This window comes from Carettochelys insculpta, chromosome 1, assembly GCF_033958435.1.
Source record: "Carettochelys insculpta isolate YL-2023 chromosome 1, ASM3395843v1, whole genome shotgun sequence".
Classification (NCBI taxonomy): Eukaryota; Metazoa; Chordata; order Testudines; family Carettochelyidae; genus Carettochelys; species Carettochelys insculpta.
Genome location: NC_134137.1, coordinates 185,496,629 through 185,520,058, shown reverse-complemented (window position 1 = coordinate 185,520,058; position 23,430 = coordinate 185,496,629). Strand labels below are relative to the sequence as shown.

Genomic DNA, 23,430 nt, shown 5'->3' with positions numbered 1-23,430 from the left:
CTAAGTTTCTCTCATCAGTAATAAATGTTACTGATCAGTTTCTTAGACCGTGCTGATTTCAGCAAGCCATACAAAAGCATGGGGGAAACATGCTGCCAAATTCAAGATGCGTCTTGGTATTCTAACTCTCTAGGCTTTTGGACACTGGCTGTGTTTCATAAATTATACCTATGATTTGTGAACAAACTGTGTAGGGTTTGGGCTTACATATTCCTTTGTTAACTTATTTGTAGAATGGACATGATGATATCTTTGGGAAAAAGTGCTTGTACTTATTGTCCTTTAAGTGAAAAATTAGGCTCAAAGATGTTGAAGATTTAAGAAAATGCATTGTGTGGTTTTAAGATGAGCCAGTGATGCACAGTGTGATCATTTATTTTTTTAACAGTCTTGATCTGCAAGGAATACGTTTCTAACTGTCCTATTCTCTTTTAAAGGTGATCTGAAAGGCCGAGCAGAGATGATAGATTCAAGCATACGAATTAGAAATGTGACCAGAAAAGATTCTGCAAGTTACCGTTGTGAAGTTAGTGCGCCAACTGAGAGGGGGCAAAATGTGGCAGAGGCTACCGTTACTCTCACGGTGTTGGGTAGAGACCTACCTTTGACTCTGGGTTTTTATTGAGATGAGTCTGATGGGCAGTGTAGTAGTGGGAATTCAGTGTGGATATTTTTTCTCATGCAGTCTCTTTTATTCCTAACATTGTTTGACAAATGAGAAAGGATACTATCTTTTCTGGTTTTCTCTTTAATGGTTTCACAAACTGCATTTGCCTCCTTTTGACCAGCACTTATAAAGAATTAACAATAAGGAACAAATCTACCCTCACAGAATCTTTTATGATAGTAAGGCTGGGATTTTAAAATAGCCCTAAGGGACTATATCTACACTAGCCAAAAACTTCGAAATTGCCATGCAAATGGCCATTTTGAAGTTTACTAATGAAGCGCTGAAATACATATTCAGCGCCTCATTAGCATGCGGGTCGCCGCAGCACTTCGAAATTGACGCGGCTCGTCCAGACGGGGCTCCTTTTCAAAAGGACCCCAGCAACTTCGAAATCCCCTTATTCCTATGAGCAGATAGGAATAAGGGGACTTTGAAGTAGGCGGGGTCCTTTCGAAAAGGAGCCCCGTCTGGACGAGCCACGTGGCGGTGAGCTGCGTCAATTTCGAAGTGCTGCGGAGACCCGCATGCTAATGAGGCGCTGAATATGTATTTCAGCGCTTCATTAGGAAACTTCAAAATGGCCATTTGCATGGCCATTTCAAAGTTTTTGGCTAGTGTAGACACGGCCAGGGAGTTGAACATTGAGCTCATTAACTTTCAGTGAAAGGGAGGGTATGTAACTCCTAAGCCCCACTGAATATCCCAACACTAAAGCACCTGTGGAAGCTTAAAGTGCACTGACAAGCACTTTGTTGGTAGAAATATTTCCAAAGCGTAGAACTTTGAGGAGGCTAATGCTAGCTTCAGGTTCTGATTAGGTTTCAAGTAAAACTCAAAGGTCTTCTCCTTGTCCACTTTACAAAATTGCATATGGAAATATCGGACCCTCATCCAGAGAGATCCACGTCTGTTTTGGCAGAAATGTTATCTGGGCTACCACTCTAGCATATATCTGGACATGGCTGAGGTGTCATGGCATCTTTTTCAGCCAGTATGAAGATTGACTGAAGTTCTTAAGCCCTGTATTGATAGGTGCTGGAAGTACCATGGTAATTTCTGTTATGTGCTACTAGTGGGGTATTGTTTACCAAAAATTAATTCGGCATGGAATATTTTCAAATTCTGCATATTTTATTCCTCGGAATAACACCATATAATCATGCCAGTTTCAATTATTTTTGGTCATTTATTTAAAAATATTTGTCAGCAAGTATGTCTGTAACCATATAGGCAACAAAATCATTTTTGACAAATAGATTTCTTTCTAGGCATATTGCTATAGAACTTTCAGTAATAAATATTTGCAATACAGAACTGTATTTCCTGAACCCTTCCGAAGCTGTGCAAAGACTTGAGGGAGTCCTGGATGATGGAGGAGCTGAGATAAGGGAAAGTAATTCCTGGATGTTAACTTTGAGGGGCACTGTGTTCGTGTAAGAAAAGTGTGAAATGGTGGTTTTTCAGAGTTGGGACAGATTGTTGGGGAGCTTCCCCCATACAGATTCTGGCTAACCCCATAGCCTCCCCCATCAGTCAGGCACATTTGCTCAAGTACCACGTGTCCTGCACCCACTGCCCCAGTCAGTCTTCCACCACTAGCCCTTATGATCTCTTGTCTGACCCCCACCCCCACCCCGCACCTCCCACACAGGCTTTTTCTTCCCATAGCCCCTGTTTTCTGACCTGGCCCGACGGGCACTGTGAAGAAGACAGGCTCTCTTCCCTAGCTAGCTGGGAGCTGCTGCTTTGTTTTAGCGCCATATGCCCTCTGGTGGGCAAATGGCAGAATGCCAGAAACTTTCCAGCAGAAGCTTTTTTTGTGTGCAAAAAATGAAAAATATGCACAGCTTAAGTACGTGCTAAGTGTCACAGAATTCCACCAGGAGTACAGGGTTTACAATTTGATTCAATGGCTCTCAGCACTCCCACTACATAAATTGTCCCAGTATTCCTGACTGTATTTGGCAACAACACTGTTTTTAATGTGGTGTGTCTATAGCAATATTTTAGAGCTGGATGGCAGCTACAAAGATAACACGAAGCACAAAACAGAGTAGGTATGAAAGAAAAGCCAAAGTTCAGTGGCAAAGACTCAGCAAATGGCTGAAACATCTAAATAATTTGAATGAAAACATTTTTTCACCAAAAAATACTTCCCAAAATCTATACCTTTTTCCTGTGAAAATTGGTCATTTGAAACCTTGTTGAAACCAGAGAGAATTATTTCCTTTTCTCCTTCTTTAGATGGGGGGGAAAGGGGAGTTGGGGGGAGGAAGCTCAAAAATAGATGAGGGCGAGAGATTTGTTTAAACAAGTGGAAACAACAGTAACAAAAATGTCAGCAATTTTAAAAGCAAAACATAGACATTTCTGCCTGACTCCACATCCATTTGAGTCCCTGAAACTGACTATGGTCCTGAGGGGCTAGTGTAGACAATCATCCAGAGTTTGATTTCATGTGTCTAGTAGGGATGTATGAAATTGACTGCTCAGAGGTTGCAGTTGACCCCTATACTTTGAGGAGTAAGGCAGGTTAATCCGAGCAGATCTCCCATCGACCTTCAATGAGGATGGCCAGGTAAGCCAACTGCAGTTACATCGATTCTAGATATGCAGTTGCTGTATCTAGAATTGTGTATGTGCAGTTGATTTACTTTGCTTGGTGTAGACATAACCTAAGTGCTATTCTGGCAGGATGCATGTGAGGAGGGAGGGTTGAGAAGCTGATCTCAGTTTGGATGGTAGGGAGAGGAGGCAGAGCAAGGGAGAGGCAACAGCAGGTGAAAGGGGCTTGGACCAAGCTGATCCTTTCCCTTCCTGGGTCCCAGCAGCCCAAAAATTTTGCTGAGTTGTCTTTCAATGAGGGTGTGGCCCTTTGGTAACTTCCTGGTGACCTTTCCTGGCCACCATAAGTCTTGCCTGTTAATTAACATATCATGGGACTATTGGGATTGTCTTCGATGCCTAAGCTAATATTGTGTAGAAATGTGAATGTTAATTTAAAACATTTTAAACTACCAAATAACAAATGTTTTCATTGTTCAGTGGCCTCAGCAGCTCCATCTTGCATAGTGCCCAGCTCAGCCATGAGTGGAACAGTAGTAGAAATGAGATGCAAAGAAAATGAAGGGTCTCCTGCTTCTGAGTACAAGTGGTATAGGAATGGCGTTGTTTTGGTAGAAAACGCAGGAATGGGCAGTGACAAAAAAAGAAACATTTCTTACACGATGAATAAAAAGACAGGAACACTGGTAAGATCGTCTTATCCAACTTTCTTTTGTGTCTGAAAGACATTTAAATGTATTAGTCATGTTCCATTATGACCAAGAATCAGGGCCCCGATGTGCTAGGTATTGTGCAGATGGGAACAAGGGCAGGGGGGTAGCCCTCTTGCGCTCCCAACATATGTGTCAGACAAGATATGACAGGTGGATGAGGTACACAAACTGTGTGGGAGTGTATTGAAAGGATGAGGTGGTGGTAATTAGTTTTGCGAACAAAAGTTACAGCTTGCCATAGGCATGGCCAGTGCGCAGTCAGGCATCGCAGTATAAGTAAGGTTTTGAAGGAGGGATTTAAATAAGGGTAAGAGGGCATCTTTACAGACTTCTGTGGGGAGTTATTTACAGGCACAGAGGACAATGTAGGAGAAACAGATGTTTATGAAATGTCAAAGTAACTTTCCACGTGTACTTAGGAGGTCCCAGTCCTGCACCAGGAATGACTGGGAGCAAGAGCTGGGTCCCAAATCAGTATGGGTACCTTTTTCAAAACTATTCACCTCTTTTGAAGAGGCTTCCTTCAATATTTTATATTTATTATAATGATACATTTTAGTCCAAGACTTTACAAAGTGACTAGTAATTCTGGGTGCCTCACTTTTATGAATGATTGAAGTTAGATACCTTGAAGTATGATTTTTTCAGAAGGTGAGTAATCAGTGCATTCTGCAAATCCTGCCCTTTTATGGTGTGTCAAACTGAGCACCCATAATCACTAGTTGCATCTGAAAATCTTAGCCTTGATGCACAGTTGTGGCTCACAGAGAATGAGCCTAATTTCACAAACCTGTTAAAGGCAATGAAGACATATTCATTGAGTTTAATGAGGTTTCCAAAGTACCCATCTCTCCCTTCCTTGTTGCTTATGTATCGTATTTCATTTTGTTTTTTAAAAAAAAGTTTAAAGAACTAATTGTCTAAAGGGTATCAGCAAGAGTAGTCTTCTTTCTCCAACCTCTTAACTATAAGTCGCATTGCAATAGTAATTTGATAATTAGGGCTGGTTGGGAATTTTCTCTTTGAAAGATTTTCCTACAGAAATGGAGTTTCCATAAAATTGAAATTTTCCACAAGGAAATTTTGAGTTTTCTAAAAAAAATTTTGAATTTTCATAAACAAAATCAGAATAAAATATTTTTTATCTTGGGTAAAAGTCAATGAAACAAAAACAAAACATTTAAGATTCAGGAATTTTAAAATTTTTGTATTGATAACAATGTTGAAACAATGGTTCTGACTCAAAAATTGTTCAAATTTTGTTTTCATCCAAATTTGGGACAAAGAGTCCATCATATGGAAATTCGGCTTTATTGATGACTTTTAAAATTTAACAGCTATTTAACAGAGTTTCAAAGGACGACACTGGAGAGTATTACTGTGAAGCCTCTAATGGAATCGGACTTCCTCAAAAATGTTCTGCAAAGCGAATGCAAGTTGGTAAGTGTCAAAAGCAAATAAGCCAGAAGTATCTGTAGATAAAAATTACTTTGTTACGTGACACAAGTAACGTGAGAAGCTAAGACTAGGTATAAATTATGCTACATTATTCATTTCAGACTGCTGGAAGCAAATACAATTATGTGATTTTTTTTTTTTTTTTTAAAGGAATGCTATTTATGTAGACATTTTGGTTGTTTAAATCACTCCTCTTCTACGAGGAAGCAGTAGAAACTACTCTGTCTTACAAAATTTGGTTGTCTTGGAGTGCTCTAGAATGATCAAAAGATTGAGCTTTGAGAAAATAACTATGCATTAAACACACAGAAAATTGGTGTACGTATAAGATATTAATAGTGTAGAATGTGTTTTTGTGGAGACTGTAAAGCATGACCTGCAAGTTTTGTTTTGTTGATATTTACTTTGCGACATTTTCATGTGAGACTTTAATGTGAGACTTTCTGATCTTCATTTTCTTATCTAGAAAAACAGAAATAAATGTGACATTTTTATCTGGTTAAAGGGACATTGTCAATGTTGATAGGCCTAACATTTGTTTGCTTTCTGCTCCTTATCTGTTTGCAACGTCCATGTAACTTAATAATTTATTAATCAACATCTGTGTAACCTATTAGACATAGATTTTGTTTGGTAAGCAAGTCCATCCACACGTTTTTTTTTCCTCCTCCTAACCAAAAAAATAAATTACAGCTGCCTTAGTAGCTTGGCAAAATCTCATAGCAGTGCATGCACAAGTGATGGAGAAAAGTTGGTAAGGAAATATTTCAAGCTTCTTAAAGGTTTTACTCAGCAGTGAAGGGGAATGATCTTCTAATGGTTGGATTCTACAAAATACAGTGACCATGCTCTTTAAAGTAGTTCTCTGATATTTCTTACTCTATTAAGACCTGATTCTAAGCCCGCTGAAGTCAATAGGATCTTGGATCATACCTTTTAATGCATCCATGTTGTATTTCAATAATGATGTGCTATCAAGGCAGAATTTCTCTAGTAGGGACACATTAATCCAAGTCCAAAATTGGTATCTATTTACACACACAATGAAAATGTTTTGGTGGGGCAGTGTTTTCAAATCTGTGTGCTTGTAGTTAGATACCCAAACATATATATGGTTACTTAAGTAGAAGTGACCTTATCTCTACCCTCCCACTTCTCTCCCGGAGGTGCACGCTTGCAGCACTCATTGATTTAATAGTGGAATGGGGATAGCTCATCACCGCTGAAAAATCAAACTGCTTCTATTTTGGTCTCCAAATCTGGAATAAAGTGTTTAATTTTAGTTTTGAATACTTCGACCTTGGTGGTTTAGTTCTTTAAAAAGCCTTAATTCCATTTATGCCAGAAGCCATTGAGTTTTATATGATTCAACAGCATGAAAATTCTTGGTGTCACAAATATCATTGTGTCCACGTTTTCATCAGCTGTTACATTACTACTGGTTTAATCAAACTAACTTAAGTCTTCTAGAACAGCTGTGTCCATTTATGGGCTTAAGGATATAGCGTTCCTTTGACACATATAACTTGAATGACACTTAGGCACTCATCTAGATGAGAAAATATCCTTGTCTCTATCCAGGCTTGACTTTTTGGATCATATTAAGAATTTGAGGTGTGCTTTAAAAAGCTTTGTGCTAACTGAAGGTATTATTTAGTGGGTAGTAGAACTGACTGGAATGAACTTACCAAGCACCTTTCTGGTTACTAGTAACTTGCATGTCAGTCACTTTCATATTGCTTTCTGTAGTTATCATTGCTGCTGCACTTCAAAGTTTGTACAGTGGAATAGTGTTACAATGGCCAATTTTAATTTTGGGGTTTTTTTAACACTGGATTTATTTTGTTTTCAATTATAGATGATCTTAATATAAGCGGAATCATAGCTGCTGTAGTAGTTGTGGCTCTGGTAATGGCATTATGTGGCCTTGGGGTATTTTATGCACAAAAAAAAGGTTACTTTTCAAGTAAGTCGAGTTAAATCTTGCCTGCCTTATAGCTATAGGAAACTTGCTATGACTAAACATTTTTGCTGTCTATAGAGTATACTCCTTTTTCATATAGGGTCCGATTCTGCACTGTTGAAGCCAATGGAAGTATTGTATCTCTGCTCAGTAAGCGTAGGATTTGGTGCATAGTTATTTGTTCCGCCTGTTTCTTTTATCATACCCACTTTACTTTTGAAATAGAAAAATGACACAGAAATGGCAGTCCAAACACACATTGCTGCTGAATTTAGGCAAATGCAGAGAGCATGAACGAGCACTACTAACTTCTTTTTTCTGCAAAGTTAAGATAGTTTTGAAAATATTGGAAAAAATAATAAAAATTTTCTCTTGCCGATAAATTCTGTTTTCCAGAAACTGAGCTGAGAATTGCTGGCTAACCAGTAACTGATGAGCTAGAAGAGAGTGAACTCTGAGCTCAGGAGGGGCAGAGCCGGGGATAAGTAATTGGGTACAAAATGCAGCTTATGGAAGACGTTAGAGGCTTCTTTCACAAAGTGTGTCATAACAGGCTAGGGAGGGCCACTGTAGCTGTGAGACAAGCCGAAAACTCCCTAAAAGACACAAGGCTTAAATTTATTTCTAGCCAGAATTGTGCAATATTTACTTGTGTCTTCTGTTTTGCTGCACAGATGTTCCCATTTATTTAGCAGGGTACCAGAGAGGTTGGAGGGACTCAACGGGAGATTAGTATTGGAGGGGTAGCCATGTTAGTCTGGGTCTGTAACAGCAACAGAGGGCCCTGTGGCACCTTATAGACTAACAGAAAAGTTTTGAGCATGAGCTTTCGTGAGTACAGACTCGCTTCATCAGGTGCACATCAGATGAGTATCTGATGAAGTGAGTCTGTGCTCACGAAAGCTCATGCTCAGAACTTTTCTATTAGTCTATAAGGTGCCACGAGGCCTTTCGTTGCTGTACCATGAGATTGGCAACTGTGAAACTCTAATACTTGCGGTGGGGGGGGTGCGCGCATTTAAGTGACATTATTGGTGGCTTTGGTTTCTAAAATCTGTCTCTTCCTGTAAAATGAAACAAACATTTAAAGCTAAGATTTAAGCAGTACTGAAACTTGCATCAGGATGGCAATGGATTTGCTGACTCCATCTACTGAACCACAATGAAAGTACATGTCAGGAAAACTGATGCTTTTATTAAATTTCATAACAATTGGACAGCTTCACCAGACTATTTACAATGGGACATGGAATCCAATACAGGAAGAAGGCCAGCAGGGGCATGAGTGATAGTTGCCCCTTGACCCAGTGTTACAAAGGAACCCGGAGCTCCAGCTGCTGCCACTGCTATTTTTGCAACAGCAGTGGCTGGAGCCGTGGGCCCCCTTTGAAATGATGCAGCTGCGCTGCTCTGGCTGTGCGTGGGGTGAGGGGCTGTGAGTGGAGACTGCACGGAGTGCTGACTGCTCTTGTCCCCACCCCTTCCGAGGCGGGGAGCTAGGCCTTCTGCCACCTTGCCCCATGGTCCATTGCGGCTGTCGTTGCTTCTGGGCAGTGATGCAGGAGAACGTCTCACGCTGTGTCTGAAAGAGGGGACACAGTTTTTTGGGGTGGGGCTGGGAGCTACAGATTGATTTGAGAGCAGTTTAACCAGGCCAGGTAGCTGGATGTTCTAAGAAGTAAACTAGTAAGCCCAGAGAAAAGGGAACTTGGGTGGGTTTCCTGCTTTCTTGTCCAGACAGACTGTGGCCAAGGAAACCACTTGCTCATCCTTCAGAGAGAAACAGGTCAGCTGGTACTGTCAGAAATTACAGGGATGAGGAAGGGCAAGAGTTAAATGTGATCCACAGGAGATATTTCAAAGACTGTTTATTAGCCAGGGAAATTGCTGTGTGCTAAATATGTTTTTTCTTTTACTTTTCCAGAAGAAAACTCTTCTCAGTAAGTATATTACCTTTGGATAATTTCATTTGTGCTTCTAGTGATCTTGGAAATGTGATTGCTGTGCAGGGCTTTCTGCATCATTATCATACATGGGGATGTTTTTGTGTCCTTGTCCTTAGTTTTGGTAACCTGTTCAGAAATATTTTTAGGGTGCTACTTTGCTGACTGGATTTTCTCACTATGTTTACTAAGCTGTCTACTAACAAGACCCTAGTGATAAATAAACCAAACAAATATGTGTTAAGTGCACAAGTCAATTTTCAAATGACTGTGCCCTCCCCGCCAGCCACTCATGATCATGCATATTTGGCCACAGATATAAATTGGTTTTTTTGGCCAGCTTCCTGGTTGTCAATGCAAAGCAGCTAAGTAGAAGAACATTTTACCAAAATGTGTCTGCTGATCATTCTGGACCCTGGTTATCAGCCCGGATGAAAGTATGCTCTTCAGTCTAGCCCTAAAAGATGAAAGTGTGCTAGTGCTGTGAAACCAGCAGCAGAACATACAGTGCACACAGACTGATTTTCACAAGATAAGCTCAGATACATACCCGCATGATAGAAATACGGAGTCCTTAAAGTTAAGGCTGGCATTTCTTTGATCAAGCTAAGCTCAACAGTAGCAACTCACATTCTCAAATAAGGCTGTGGTGGGGAAAAAAGCAAGTAGCTTGCTGAAAGAAGATATCAAGCACATATTAAAATATTTTCTGATACTTGTTTTATGGTGGTTGTAAATATGATACACATCATTGCTCTGTGAGCCATAACCAGATATGCATTACATCTTAGAGCCCTAAAACAAGCCAGGGAAGCTAGTGTGGTAGTGGCTCACAATGCAAGGATTTTATTTTCTAGAAGCTTCCCAAGTTGTTGAATTGGATAGAAGACACTGGACATGCTCCTAGTGCAAGATGCTGTTGTCTGTGCCTCTGTAGAGGGAAAATTTTATGAAAGAGCTTTTTCAATATACAGTATTTTCACACGTCCACTCACGTTCCTGTTAATTGTGAGCTGTAGAATGGTGGTAACCACTCTCACTCATCTGATCAAGTGGGTTTTCTCCAAAAAAGCTTATGCTGTATTATATCTTTTCACTCCGGAGTGCAACAGGACTCCTCATTGTTTCTGCACATACAGACTCAACTACTCCTCTGAGACTTGTCTTTATTTGCTCAAAATAGTCTCATAAAGTTAGCTGGCATTAGTCAGATAGGACTGCCTCTCAAAGAGCGCATTGTTTTACCTCCTGAAAATCACCGAGCTCCGCAGAGTCGGTCTTTCCTTCACTGGCAGATGCTTTTTTTCTTTTTTTTTTTCTTTCCTATTCCCCTTCCATTCCTCGTGATGCTGTCTGCTGTGCTCTTAATTGCACAGTATTGATTCAGGTCTTTTACAAGACAAGAGCTAGGATGAAAGTAGGATGATTGTCTAAAGTACACACATTTCTGTATACTTGAGAACTAAAAGTAGAAACAGAATACAAATGAAACACTTAATCCGCCTTCTTTGTTTCTTACGCTAACAGGAAGAAGAGTTCTGACTATAAATATACCCCAAGTGAAAAGGTGAGTGTTTTCAGCACTCAGCAAGGATATTTGTGGAAATTGTTCACCAGGAACCAATTAAGCTTCCATTTCCTTACGATTTGGGCAAAGATTAACAAGTTTCCTATATTTTTGAAAGGATTTGGTTAGTTTTGGTTCCTTTTTTGGCTGAAGAACAGTTTGGGGTTTTGCTTCTAAGAAAACACTTCCCATTGCGGGGGAAGGTTATAGGTTTAATTAAACACATGGTGTCAAGTCAAATGCTCTATCGAGAATGTGAACTGGTGCCATCTCTGCCTTGCCTTATCTTACCATACCATCTACTGTATATTTGAGGGAGTTTGTCTGTGAGTCTGTTCAAGAACTCCTCCTGAACGGTAAATCTAGGACCACTAAATGTGGTATACAGCTCCCTCTTCCCGTAACTTAAAGCGAGGTAAGAGTTTGATTGTGCCTGGGGAGCAGGAGAGGGGGCTGAAGCAGCTCCACCCCCATATTTGTTGCTTTCTGTTCCACTTTCTCATTGTTAGGTGGCAAGGGGAAAGTGCACAGTTTGCTGCATTCCTCACTCTGGCTGGAGAGGACAGGGGGCAGGCGAACTGTTCACTTTGCTCTCACTTCCTCACAGGGACAAGAAAGGGACCAGCAAATGGTTATGAGTGAGGAGGGGATCAGGGCATGAGGCTGGGGTGTGTGTTAAGGGGAGCAGGAGTCAAGGAAGAGGGCTGGATGTGGGGGCTTAGGGCAGAGGGTTTGGAGATGCAGGAGCCAACGGTTGGGGATAAGGAGGGGTGCAGGGTGTGGAACATGCAGAAGTCATGTTTGGGGATGAGGAAGAGTTCAGGACAAGGAGGTGTGGGGCTGCAGGAGACATTTGTGAAGTATGGAGGGAGTCAGGACGGGTTGGTGTGAGGGGGAGTACAGGGGTCAGGGTTGTGGGGGATGAGGAGAGATTTGGGGGGGGCAGGTTTTGAACAATATAATCATTTAAAGAAAACATGTATATTCCCCCCCCCAAAAAAAAAACAAAACCCAAAACCCTATCATTATTGACCTAAGGGCGAAGCAACACCAGGTAAATTTGCTAGTACTAAAATATTTTACAGGTGTACCATGATATCATAATCCCATAAATTTATAAAATCATCATTTGACCGGTAATCCTTTTGTTTTTTCCTGCATGGAGAACAATCAACTTCCAAGTCTCAAATCTGAGATCTATGAGCACAGTCCCTGCCCCTCTCACTCTCACTCCCTCTTGCTGGACTCTTGGGGCCTTCTCCATCCTCTCTCCCCCTTTTAAGCAGGGAGAGCAGATCAGAAGAGCATTGCCTCTCTCCTCCCCCAACCTCTTGTTTGGTAGTGGTGGAGGGTAATGCATCAACCTCTTTACTGTGCCTGCCAGCAGGGGACATAGCCATGTAAGAAATTCTACAGTGTGACCGAGAATATCTTGTGTTTTTGTACACTAAACATGTATACACTGCAATGGTTCACTATGGGCATAGCAGCCAGTGACAGCTCTGGCTACAGCCTAACTGAAAAATGGAAGCCATATAGGTAGATGTATATATGACCTTGTATGAGTATATTATAAAACTCTTGACATTAGCCATCAAATGGAGTGACCAGGAACTGAAAAACCACTGGAGCAGAGGTTCTCAAACTGTGCTGGTGTTGAAGGGTGGCTAGTCACAGTATGCTATGGCAGCTCCATCTCCTCCTTTCCTGCTAAAGCAAAGGTGGGTTTTTTTTTTGGTTTTTTGTTTTTTTTTTTTTTTTTGGTTTGTTTAAGTGAAAATTACTTTCCACTTAAAGCAGTTCCAAGAGTTAGGCACATGTTGTACAAGAGTGTGTGTCGGGGGGGCAGTGTGTAGTTGTGAAGGGGTGTCTCCACAAGGCAATCAATGTGGTGCGCACTAAGAGAAAATGAGACGCCATAAACTAGAGAAGACCCACTGACTAGGTTTGCTTAGAAAACCCTGGATCTATAATATTAGCTTAAGAAAATATGTCAAGAAAACATAGCAGCACCTGCAAACAATTCAGTCCACCTTTACTATAAACACTAGCATAAGCAACTTCCTTCTTTACATAGATACTCACACCTACATTTTACATTGCTCTGCTCTCTCTCTCACTTCATAACTGTTTCTCACGTGTCAGGCAACCACAGCTTCCATCACCTACTTATTCTTCAAATCCTCTCCCCCAAAACACTCAGACACATACCTGACTTACTCATCTCATCTCACCCGCCAATCAGCCTTCTATTCACTGTCTCAGCTCTTTCCTGCTCCATCAACTTACCTCCCTTTCTCACCCAAACCAAACCCACAGTTACCCATGTTCTCTTCAGTGTGTCTCTCTAATAAAGCCAAAACTAGAGCAGAGGAATCAGACATCAGCCCCTGAGTCACTTGTTGCTTGACACTTGCAGCAATTCTTGGCCCTAAAGAGGGGCTGAATATCCTGCTTTATCCCTGCTCCACTGGCCTCTTCCCTGTCTTGCTTGGATCTCTGGCTGGAGGCAGCACATGGAGCTATGTACTTGTTTGCTTCTCTAGACTGGGCCTGAGGTAGGGACCAAAGAAAATGGGCAATGAGATGAGGATGGAAGGTGGAAGAGTGGCTTTGGACCTGAGCCTTGCCATACCATCCTGCAGGGGAGAATTAGGCTCAGTAGGCAACAAGCCCAACCAGGAGAGGGGTTATACTCCAAAACACCAACTAATTTTAATTCTCCCAGCTCATGGTAGGGGGAGGACTCCAAAAATTTAGCTAGTATAATGCCAGTTTCTTCTGTGAAATTGATATAGTGATTGATGTCCCACCTACAGGATCTAGGTTTGACATAACAGCTACTCTGAGAGAAATTTTTTTTTTGAGTGGGGATTAGGGGTTAAATGACAGTGTTCTCTGTAAGCTGAGTGCCAGGAGAGATTCAGGTGCCCCACAGCTGGAAGCTTGTTTCTGTGCCTCAGTGCATGTAACAAAATGTATTCAGAACACGGATGGAAAAAATAGAGGAAATATTGCCACTCATGCACAAAAATATCAGTTGTGGGTCACAGACAAGAGAGAAGCCAAAAAAACTAGTATCACTAACCTGGCCCCCAAATGAGAAGGAGGCGGGAAAAATGCTCTGAGATATGGCCCCCAACTGAGAATCAGAAAAAATACTCACTTCATTCCCCTTAAGTTCCAATGCAGTGGGCCGTGGCGGGGAGTGAGTGGCAGGGCTTACCCCGAAGGTCAGATTAATTCTGGGGACCCAGGGCTAGTAGATTTTGTGGGGCCCCTTAGATTCTGGAGTGAGGTGAAAGTGAGGGATTCAGTATGCAGGAGAGAGCTGCCAGGCTTGGAGTGAAGGTGCAGGGTCTAGGTGGGATAGGAGTAGCTGCATGGGCTGGAGGTACAGGGTCTGGGGAGGAGAGAGATGGGTGCAGGGGCAGGGAGAGAAACGTGACTCTGCACTGCCCTGTGTTTGCAAACACACATACCCACATCCCTGCTGCTTCCACAGGCTGCAGTAACCAGCCAATGGGAGCGATGGGGTGGAGCCTTCAAGCAAGCTCATGGCTCGAGCTTCCATGCATTGCCATTCCCCTAACAGGGGTTGTAGGGAGGAACAGTAATAGTCCCCTTCCTCCAGGCACAACCCGCTGACTGGATGCAGCCTGCTGCTTGCCTTGATCTGGCCTGCAAGACCCCTGCTTGTGGAATGGATCAAGGTGAGCCCCAGGCAGTAGGTTGCCCATCTCTGACCTAGCAAATGATAGGTAGTATTGGTTATACCTTGCCACTCTAAGTGCCTCATGGAATTTATACTCTGCCCCTAAAACTCAACCCCAAGGAACTTAAGTGGTTTTTGATTTCTGCCTCTTTTGCTGATGAGAATTTCTTGGTTTGCCTCCCTGTTCACTGGAGTATTGGTCAACTCTAGTTACCGGATGCATTCATCTAGTCCAGTATAATTGCACACCATCATCAGCTATAACTGGAGCATTCAAAAGGAAAGACATTTATAGCAGTTTTATTTTTTTTTCCCTTGATCTTTAATTTCTCCCACTAGGACACCTTCTGAATTGTAGTCAGTATATCATGTACAAATGGATTTTGGGGGCTTCACTCCTTAAACGGAATTGGATGGTATGCTCACTGATGAACCAGAGATCATAGTTAGGCCAGAGGTTCATCAGCCTAATATTTTGTAGCTATGGCAAGGGATTGGTTGGTCTCATTATTAAGACTTCATAGCATTTTTGTTGCTGTTTTGCTTCCTCTTTGGCCAACCAGGACACACAAGTGATGTTCTACTGATGTTTAACTGTAATGGATGGAAAGTAGCGCATTTGGCTGAAAGCATGTGAATTCTAACTGGTCTCTTTTTTATTTAGGATTTCAGGCACACCAAGTCCTTCGTTATTTAGAAGATTTCAGCTTTGTGGAGACACAAAATGACCATGTATTGTACATAATATCGAAGGGTTTTTTTTTTTGCAGAACAGTTAATGTTTGGATTTGTTTTGAGACCATATACACTGAAAGCAGAATGTCTGTTGGAAGGCCTGGGATCTAATGTTACAACCCGATCATGGGCTGTATAAATGTTTTCATATTATTGAAATATCTTTACTTCTCTAATTTAAGGATAGTAGTAAATAGATAATATAAATAATTTGCACAAAGGTTTCATCTCATCCTGTTTGTCTGCACACGGCAAGGGGACTCAGTAGTAAGCGAATTCATGCTCATGGTCTTTACAGATCTTTAGCGTTTTCAGCCACTCTAATCTAGTGCTTTGTAGTGTCTACATCCGAGTGAACGTGAAGGGCTCTTTTGCCATTCTTCAGTTTTAGTGCCATGATTTTTCTAATAATTTTGTCAGATCATACAGTCAAGTGAACAATTATTCTGACACAGCACAGGTTAAAATTGATCTTAACTGGGGCTCAACCACTCTGTAATTACTCCTGGGGGAATTCTGTATCTGCAGAGGACACAAGTCTCTTCCTAGACAGCACAGTCAACACATCTGTTCCTCTGGCATATAAGGGTAGGACTTTTTATTATGCAGGAGGCAGGCTTCTACAGGGGGTCTCAAACTCAATTTACCTTAGAGCCAATGCCAGTCCTAAAATCCTGCTGGCGGGCCAGCGGGTATCATCTTCCCCACATCCCCATCAGGGCTCGAAGGGAGGTGAGGGTCTCTGTGCATTTCCCCCCTGCTCTGCCTGTCGCCCCCCCAGCACTCAGCCACCTGCCTTGACTCTTCCCCGCCCTCCCCCCACACACACATGCACACACTGCACCATCATTGGCAACACAGCAGGGCTAGAACAGCTTCCATTTGCTAGATCTGTGCTGCTGCTGGCTTGTCCCTGTTGGTCAGAGGCGTGTGAAGTGGAGCGACTGGGCTGAGAGAGCAGCAGAGGGAAGCAGACAGCTACATCACTCCATTTGCCAATGGTTGGGGGGCAAACCCCTACTACTGCCCTGCGCTAGGTCCTGGTAATTCCCAAGGCTATGTCCCTCATGGGAGGGGACTTGAGAGATGGGGTGCAATGGGAGGTGGAGGAAGAGAAAGGGAGAGCACCCAGCTGGGGTGGGGAAAGAGCTTGGATACTCTCCCTGGCCACAGGGACTCATGGGCCGGTAGCAGCACACAGGACAGATTGAACTGTTCAGGGTGTACATGGCCCACAGCCCATGAGTTTAACAGAGACCCCTTGGCTAGAGGCACCAATGGAACAGCCCTGAGTTGACTGATCTTATTTGCTGAGGCATACATGTAGTATCCTGACTGCGTAATAAAGCTGTTAACGTTGCTGTTGATGGCAGAAGTGTACCCCATGCCATTTGTTCCTACTGTTGGCTAACTTTCCATTCTCTGTCAGTTTCCCCAGGACTACAGAATATGTGGAAGTTTATAAATCCCCTGCATAGCCAGATTGATCAAAAGGAGGAGTCTTATAAATAACATTAAGGGAATCCTCAGCTAGGAAGATCTGGCCCAAGGGTGATCGGGGCCCCGACACTTGACCTGCTGAAGGGCACGATGTGCCCTTTCTTGGAGGACATATGTGGCTCCAAGAATAAGGAAGGTCTATATCAGTGATGTTGAACACACTAGCCACATGTAGCTATTTGGCCAATTGAGTGTTGCAAATTGGCTTGAACAATAAATATATTTTCAGAATAATGTGGCTAGTTTGCTGTAGCAGTAGCCAGTATAATGGCTGCTACTTCAGAACTTGTTGGACACCACATATCTGTATTCTTTCTCACTTTTTTCCTGTGCCAAAGTGGCAGAGCAGAGTTAGATTACAGCTCAGGATTTAGGGGGGAAAAAAATTAGGGAAAACTCAGTAAAATGACAGAACCAAGCACTTCCCAAAATATCTGGCCAGGTCCAGGACAATGATTTGTAAAACTCTTGACTTTCATTCTTGAATTACATATCTGAGCAATTTTAAAATGACATTTGATGTTTTTTCCCCCCTTTGGAGTTGTATAATGTAATTTAATTGAGAAATAACTGGAATCCAGGGTATTAGTTACTGTATGTAACTATAATTTTTGTGTTTAGAAAGAGCTAAATTGTTGTTATAACTTCTATGTACTGTAGTTTAAATAACAATCAGAACTGGTGTAATTATACTGCATTATTTTGAAAAATTATGGAGAAATTTGCAATTTTTGGTACAGAATCCCATCAGGAGTATATAATAGAGACCCTCCAAACAGTGTTACGCTGTAAATCAGTGCTTTTCAACCTTTTTTATATTTGCATATCCCTAAATAATTTCAAATGTGGGTGCAGATTGTTTAGAAATCTTAAACATAGTTTGCAGACCTCAGGTTGAAAACCACTGTAGATCAGTTTAAAAGTCCCAATGCTAAAGTGTGTAGTGGTTTTTTTTTTTTTTGGACCAGGAAGCATATTTAAGATCTGTAAATGTGTTTTTTGTTAAAGATTGTACCTGTAAATTTACACTGAAGCAAAGCAGTTGAGCAAAATTGATGCAGTATTAGTGCCTTGATTTTTTTTCTGTTAAAGTTCAGTTTTATAAATAAAAATGACTCGTGTCTGAAGTGCTGTCTGTGGTGAACTTGCTTTCAGTGGTTTGCAATTACCATTACTTTAATATGTTGTCAAAATATGGTATTCATGTTGTTGACTAATCTGCTTTGCAAGAAGCCTTCTGCCTGATGTTGCCTTCAATTACATCTTCCTTCAGCTCCAAAAATTTTACTCTATTTCTACTCTAAAATAAGAGCCCTAGTAATTGGCAGGGGACATATTTTTTAAGCAAGCATGCTCAAAGCATGCTGGAATATGTTTTAGTTTGTGTGGTTAAGCTTTGATAGTCAATTTCATTCCCCAAATTTCAGTGCTGGAAAACATCTGTATTCTGGATAGCTCATAAGCATTTGCTGGATTATCACTACCTTCAACTAACCATGAATTATGGTCTGGTTTTGTTACTTACACTGTGTTGTTTCAAATGCTGCTGTGGCAGTGTAAAAATACCACCACAGCTTTGAGTTAGTAAGATGAAAATGAAAAACTGTTACCTGCATCCTTGAACTATTCTAATTATTAAAGCAAATTTATTTTATTGTTCCTGCTCTTTATATAATAATTAGATCAACATGCTAAATTATTTTAGTGCAGCTGTGTGAAAATCATAGGAGCTTAATTCTTTAGCACCAAAATAGGAGTCTAGCAGCAGAAAGTGGAGGTTGCTGCTCAAGTGACCAACAACACTGATATTTAACATGCCCTATTTGTCACTGGAAGGATAGTTCCCTAAGGCTACGTCTACACTACAAGATAAATTCAAATGTATTAACATGGATTTTATAACGCTGGGTTTTATATATTCAAATTTGGTTATCCTCACTTTCCCACAGTCTGCCCACAAATTTGACTTACTGCTACCACACTCAATCAAACATTGACTGTTGCAGCAGTGCATTGTGGGAACCTATCCCACAGTTCCCTCATCCCTGTAGCATTCTGGTATTTTTGCTGTGACCTGTGGGCCAGTGGGCACAGGAACCCACAGCAAGGAGAGGAGTATGTCTGTGTGTCAGTAAAGGCCCATGCACAGAGCTCACCTGTCCTCACCAGGCACACCGCTACTGCTCCCTGTCTTAAAATTCTGTCCCTGCCCTCTACTCCCTAGTCAACCTCAAGACGCACCACCACACCAGGAAGGAGAGAATGATTATGCGAGAAGAAGTTATGCAAAACAACTGTAGTTATTTTATTTAAAGAACAACCCATAAAATCTAAAAGAGGGTATGACAAACACAAATTTTAAAACTTGAGATCAAAACACTGGAATAACAATCAAGTAGGTGATTTGAAAAATAGAGTAACCAACCAGAGATTAAATTAACAAGCTTTTCATTTTTTTAAGAAGTACTCAGTAATAAAGATTGAGGAAGCCATCTTTGTCTCTTTTCAATAAATAGAACTATGGTCTCAAGGAAGCTTTTTAGGAAAGAGGCAACAGGGATCAATTTCTGGAAGGGAGATTATCTGATTCTCCCGTATAAGGAAGAGGTTTGCCAGGCCTCCTCACATTACCAAGGAGGGCTTGCTAGGCCATCCCTTTTGTGGTCTAGATACCTACTGAAAGGATTGAGGCCCTTCAGCGGGAATGGATAGGTAAGTGAATGTTAGCAAATCAACAATAACTAATAACTATCTAAATATGTAACTAGTAATAACTAACAAATACAAGGAACATTAACAATGTTACTACTCACTATAAAACAAATAACACAGTAATATACTTAATTACCTTTTCTATGAGTCTAACAACAAAGTTAAGAAACTAAATTTTACTAATGCACAAACTAAAGGCTATAGGTAAGCTCTTTTAAATAGTTCTTAAATGAATAAGGAGTCTTGGAGTCCAGGGTTTTTTCTGATAGCCTTTTTGGTGAAAGGATATTATCAAGTCAGGTCCAGTGAGTTGTGGTTGTCGATGTACTGCTGCAGCTCTCGAGGCAGGCCCTGAGGATTATGATACTAGGAGTGCAGTACCTGCAAACAGGCCAGTTCGACCCATAGCTCACTCTCCTACAGAAGCACCGCCTTGCTGTGCTCACGCGCCGTTGCAGGTGTTGCCGCAGGGACCACCGCAGGAGTTGTCGCTGCTGCAGCGTGTGCGTAGCTGGACGACAGTCTTGCGCCTCTGGGAATTCTTCTGTAAATTGGGATAAGGCGACAGTCTTGCTCCAGATGTGTCTTCGGCCACCAGTCTCTGCCACCAAAGTCTTCAGGATTTGGGGCAAAGCCCTGGAACTGCACTAGCTACCACCCTAGCGGGGTTCGCCAGTCGCTTCCCTCCACGTCTACAGTGATTTCAGCTCTGCTCTCTTTGGCCCACCCAGTAGAATAGTGGACCCAGAGCCCTGTGCAGGCTGTTCTTCTATAAAGGGTTCTCATGAATAATTCATGAGAACATTTGCCTATTGCTAAGTCTTCTCCCAGGTCTGCACTCTGATGGAAAGTTCCAGAAAGGCTTGGCTCTTGTCCAATCAGAGTGCTTGCTTCGTGGTTCTATACATATTCATGAGCATCAATTCAAATTCTCGGGGGAGTTACTGGTCAAAATGGAACTGTTACAGTACTGTCAAGGGGCAAATAATAAATACCTTAGGTTTCCTTAATGTTGCGATTCCCCCCCCCGCCTCCTGCATCAATCAGTCCTAAATAAACAGTCTAATGCTAAATCCCAGCCAATGGGGATGATAATGGCCATGCAGATGTTATCACATGACATGCTGGTGCAGCAAAGGAAAGGAAATGCCCCCACAAGTGGTTGTTGGTATGTGATCTTATCATCTTACATTGCATTACCCTCATTTCCCTCCCATGGAAAGCAAATAGCCATTTTTCCAGGAGAAATGAAGGAAAAGTAGGGTATGGCTTCAGCAAAGACTGCCAAATTAACTGAAATCTCTTGCTTCTATAAGTGGATTGCTTTTTATAACAAGAGGGAGGGATAGTTCAGTGGTTTGAGCATAAGCCTGCTGAACCTGGGGGTCAATCCTTGAGGAGACCATATATGGACTGGGGCAAATACTTCTTTAAATCTAAGTCTGGGATGGTGATAGGTCCTGCTGTGAAGGCAGGGGACTAGACTCAATGACTTCTCAAGGTCTCTTCCAGTTCTATGATATAGGTGTATATAAAATTGTAGCTATAACTGAATTATCAAAGACTTCACAAGAAGCAGCAGATGTCTGCAATGGGCAGCAAGGTGTCTAATTTTCTCAGTTGGCTCTTCACCCACTGTTCCCTGTGTCTTCAGGTCAAGGGGAGGGTGGCAAAGCATGAAGAAAGAGGATAGGAAAGGTTAGGAAAATGATTTTGGGCTTCTCACTACATTACATCTTTCCAAAACAAGATGGCACTGAAATCTCATACACTGAACTTGTAACAGAAATAGGAATCTCAACTGGCCCTCCACTGCACTGTTCCCTGTGTTTTCATGGAGCCAAAGCATGAAGGATGACATTAAAAAAGGTTAGGAAAAAGATTTTATAATTGAAACATCAAACATTTTGCAAAAAGCAGCAAGTCTCTGCAATGGGCAGCCAGCCCTCAAAATATTTTTGGTGTGGGGAGGGTCAGAGGTCTGTGGCTGCAGAGCCAGTTGAAATGTTCCCCTGCCCCCAAAAATCTCAGCTGTTGGAGGGGAGACTTCACCCTGGCAGAAGCAAGCCCCAAAATATATATTTTGGGTGGGAAGGTGTGGGGTGGGTGAGTGCAGAGCCAGTTCAAGACATTCCCTGGGCAGCAGCAAGCCCCTGAAAATCTTAGCCAGTGGGAGAGACTTGTCCCCAGGTGCCAGCAAGCCCCAGAAAATATTTCCTGCCCTTGGAGCCCTCACTGAGCACAAGCCTAGACATGGGCTGCCTGGCAGCATGGGCCACACTAAGTGGCAGGCATGTCCTTTTATAGGGTCAGGAGCTAGCCATGTGATGTGGCTGGGTACAGGAAAGACACCAACTGCCTGGCACCAGTTGGGGGTGGGGAGGGGCTGCATATATGTAAAGTACAGAATTTTCTCAGCCTCTCTTATGAGCACAAACCCCACCAATAGCCTAGCTGCCACATGGTGTGGCAGAGCAGGAGCTGCCAGTGTGGGGTGGGGGGAAGCCACTCAGCTCACAGAGGTGGAGACAGAACCAGAGCTGAACTAATAGCAAAGAAAAGTTTCTCAGCCTCTTACACAAGCATGACCCCCACAGCTGTAGGCTTCCTGTTAGCTAATGCCTGTGCACCTGGAAAGCAGCAGAGATGGAAGTGGACAGAATGGAGCACTGAGGGGCATTGTGGGATACATGTGACACCTCTGGGGGACTAAGGAATCGGATTCAAAGACAGGTTGCTTACCCATTAGCCTTTATTTTAACTTTTAAATTCAAACTTGGTGCTACACCCAGCCACTTCCACCAAAATTATATTGATATTAGCGCTCCCTAATTTGAGCTATTTACAGTGAAGACTGACTTTTTGTATTAAGCTAACTAACTGCCTTAAATTCTAATTTCTCACAGTGTAGATATAGCCTAAATAATCTAACAGTCAGGCTGTCTGTACAGTGTTACTGGTTTAAGTTCATGTCTATCAAAACAAGAGCTGCCAGTTTTAAATGAATGCTTTGATTATATAATAATGCTTAAGCAAAACTAAGTGAAGCAGCAGAATATTAGGGACTCTCTCCCTTATAAATGCTAAAAACATGGACTACAGATCCAGGAGTAAGCTGTCTTAATTCTCACCAAATATTGGGAAATTCAATTAAGGAGCAACCCTACTTTTTAGTCTTAGCTCAGAGCGCATACACCTAATATCCCATAAATGGGAATATTTTGCAGTTTCATGGACACCCGTGAAACTTTCTATAGGATGCATCAGGTTTTGCTGTGACAAGTATCCCTAACAGTTTTCCTCCTGGTACTCTTATCACTGAACTACCATGACAGAAGGGGGCAACATTAGATATGGTACTATTTCATAAATCCTGGGTTCCTACTGAAGGTCAGATTGTGGGGGGTGGAAAAAAGTGTAATAGGTCTGCACCTAATACCAAAATGAGACATTATCCAAACTGCAAAGTGCTCAAACCATGACTATACATGCTCACTAGCTTCTTTAAGTCTCTTTTCTCCTGAAGATAAGATGCCACACACCTGTCAGCTTAGTGTGATCACTTCTTTCCATGTATTTTGAGCAATAGTAACACAGGCACTATTTGACAGCTCAAGACTCTGTTAGTGTTTTTGGTAGGTAAGAATGAACTTGCATAAGCTTTTCCTATTCTGATGGGTCTGCAGAAAGGCTATAACAGTGATGGACAGCCAGAAATAGTGACTGGGCTTCCTGAGTGGTTCTCTGGCTCCGTGGTCTACTGGGGAAATCTGTACCCTGTGGCCCACTGCCGTACTAGCTGTAGCCTGTGAACCTTGTCTGACTGCAACCCCCTCCTCCCACCCACAGTGTCCCTTCACTTCCTACTCCTTCCCCTCAGACCCTCTAG

At 42.1% G+C, this 23,430-nt stretch overlaps 1 protein-coding gene across 6 annotated transcripts in view; it reads left to right on the top strand.

The window, feature by feature from the left end:
- Positions 1-17,956, top strand: part of JAM2 (junctional adhesion molecule 2) — a 55,794-nt gene extending 37,838 nt beyond the window's left edge. For 3 of the 6 annotated variants that reach the window (XM_074997422.1, XM_074997432.1, XM_074997455.1), the window contains exons 4-10: positions 438-590; positions 3,716-3,921; positions 5,286-5,388; positions 7,265-7,372; positions 9,294-9,309; positions 10,840-10,879; positions 15,259-17,956. In XM_074997422.1, the coding sequence (XP_074853523.1) occupies positions 438-590; positions 3,716-3,921; positions 5,286-5,388; positions 7,265-7,372; positions 9,294-9,309; positions 10,840-10,879; positions 15,259-15,291 (659 nt within the window). In that variant the 3' untranslated portion in view covers positions 15,292-17,956. Of the gene's footprint in view, positions 1-437; positions 591-3,715; positions 3,922-5,285; positions 5,389-7,264; positions 7,373-9,293; positions 9,310-10,839; positions 10,880-12,470; positions 12,601-15,258 lie in introns of all 6 variants that reach the window. The other 3 variants (XR_012645987.1, XR_012645991.1, XM_074997441.1) reach the window with 3 other exon arrangements.
- The last annotated feature ends 5,474 nt before the right edge of the window (positions 17,957-23,430 follow it).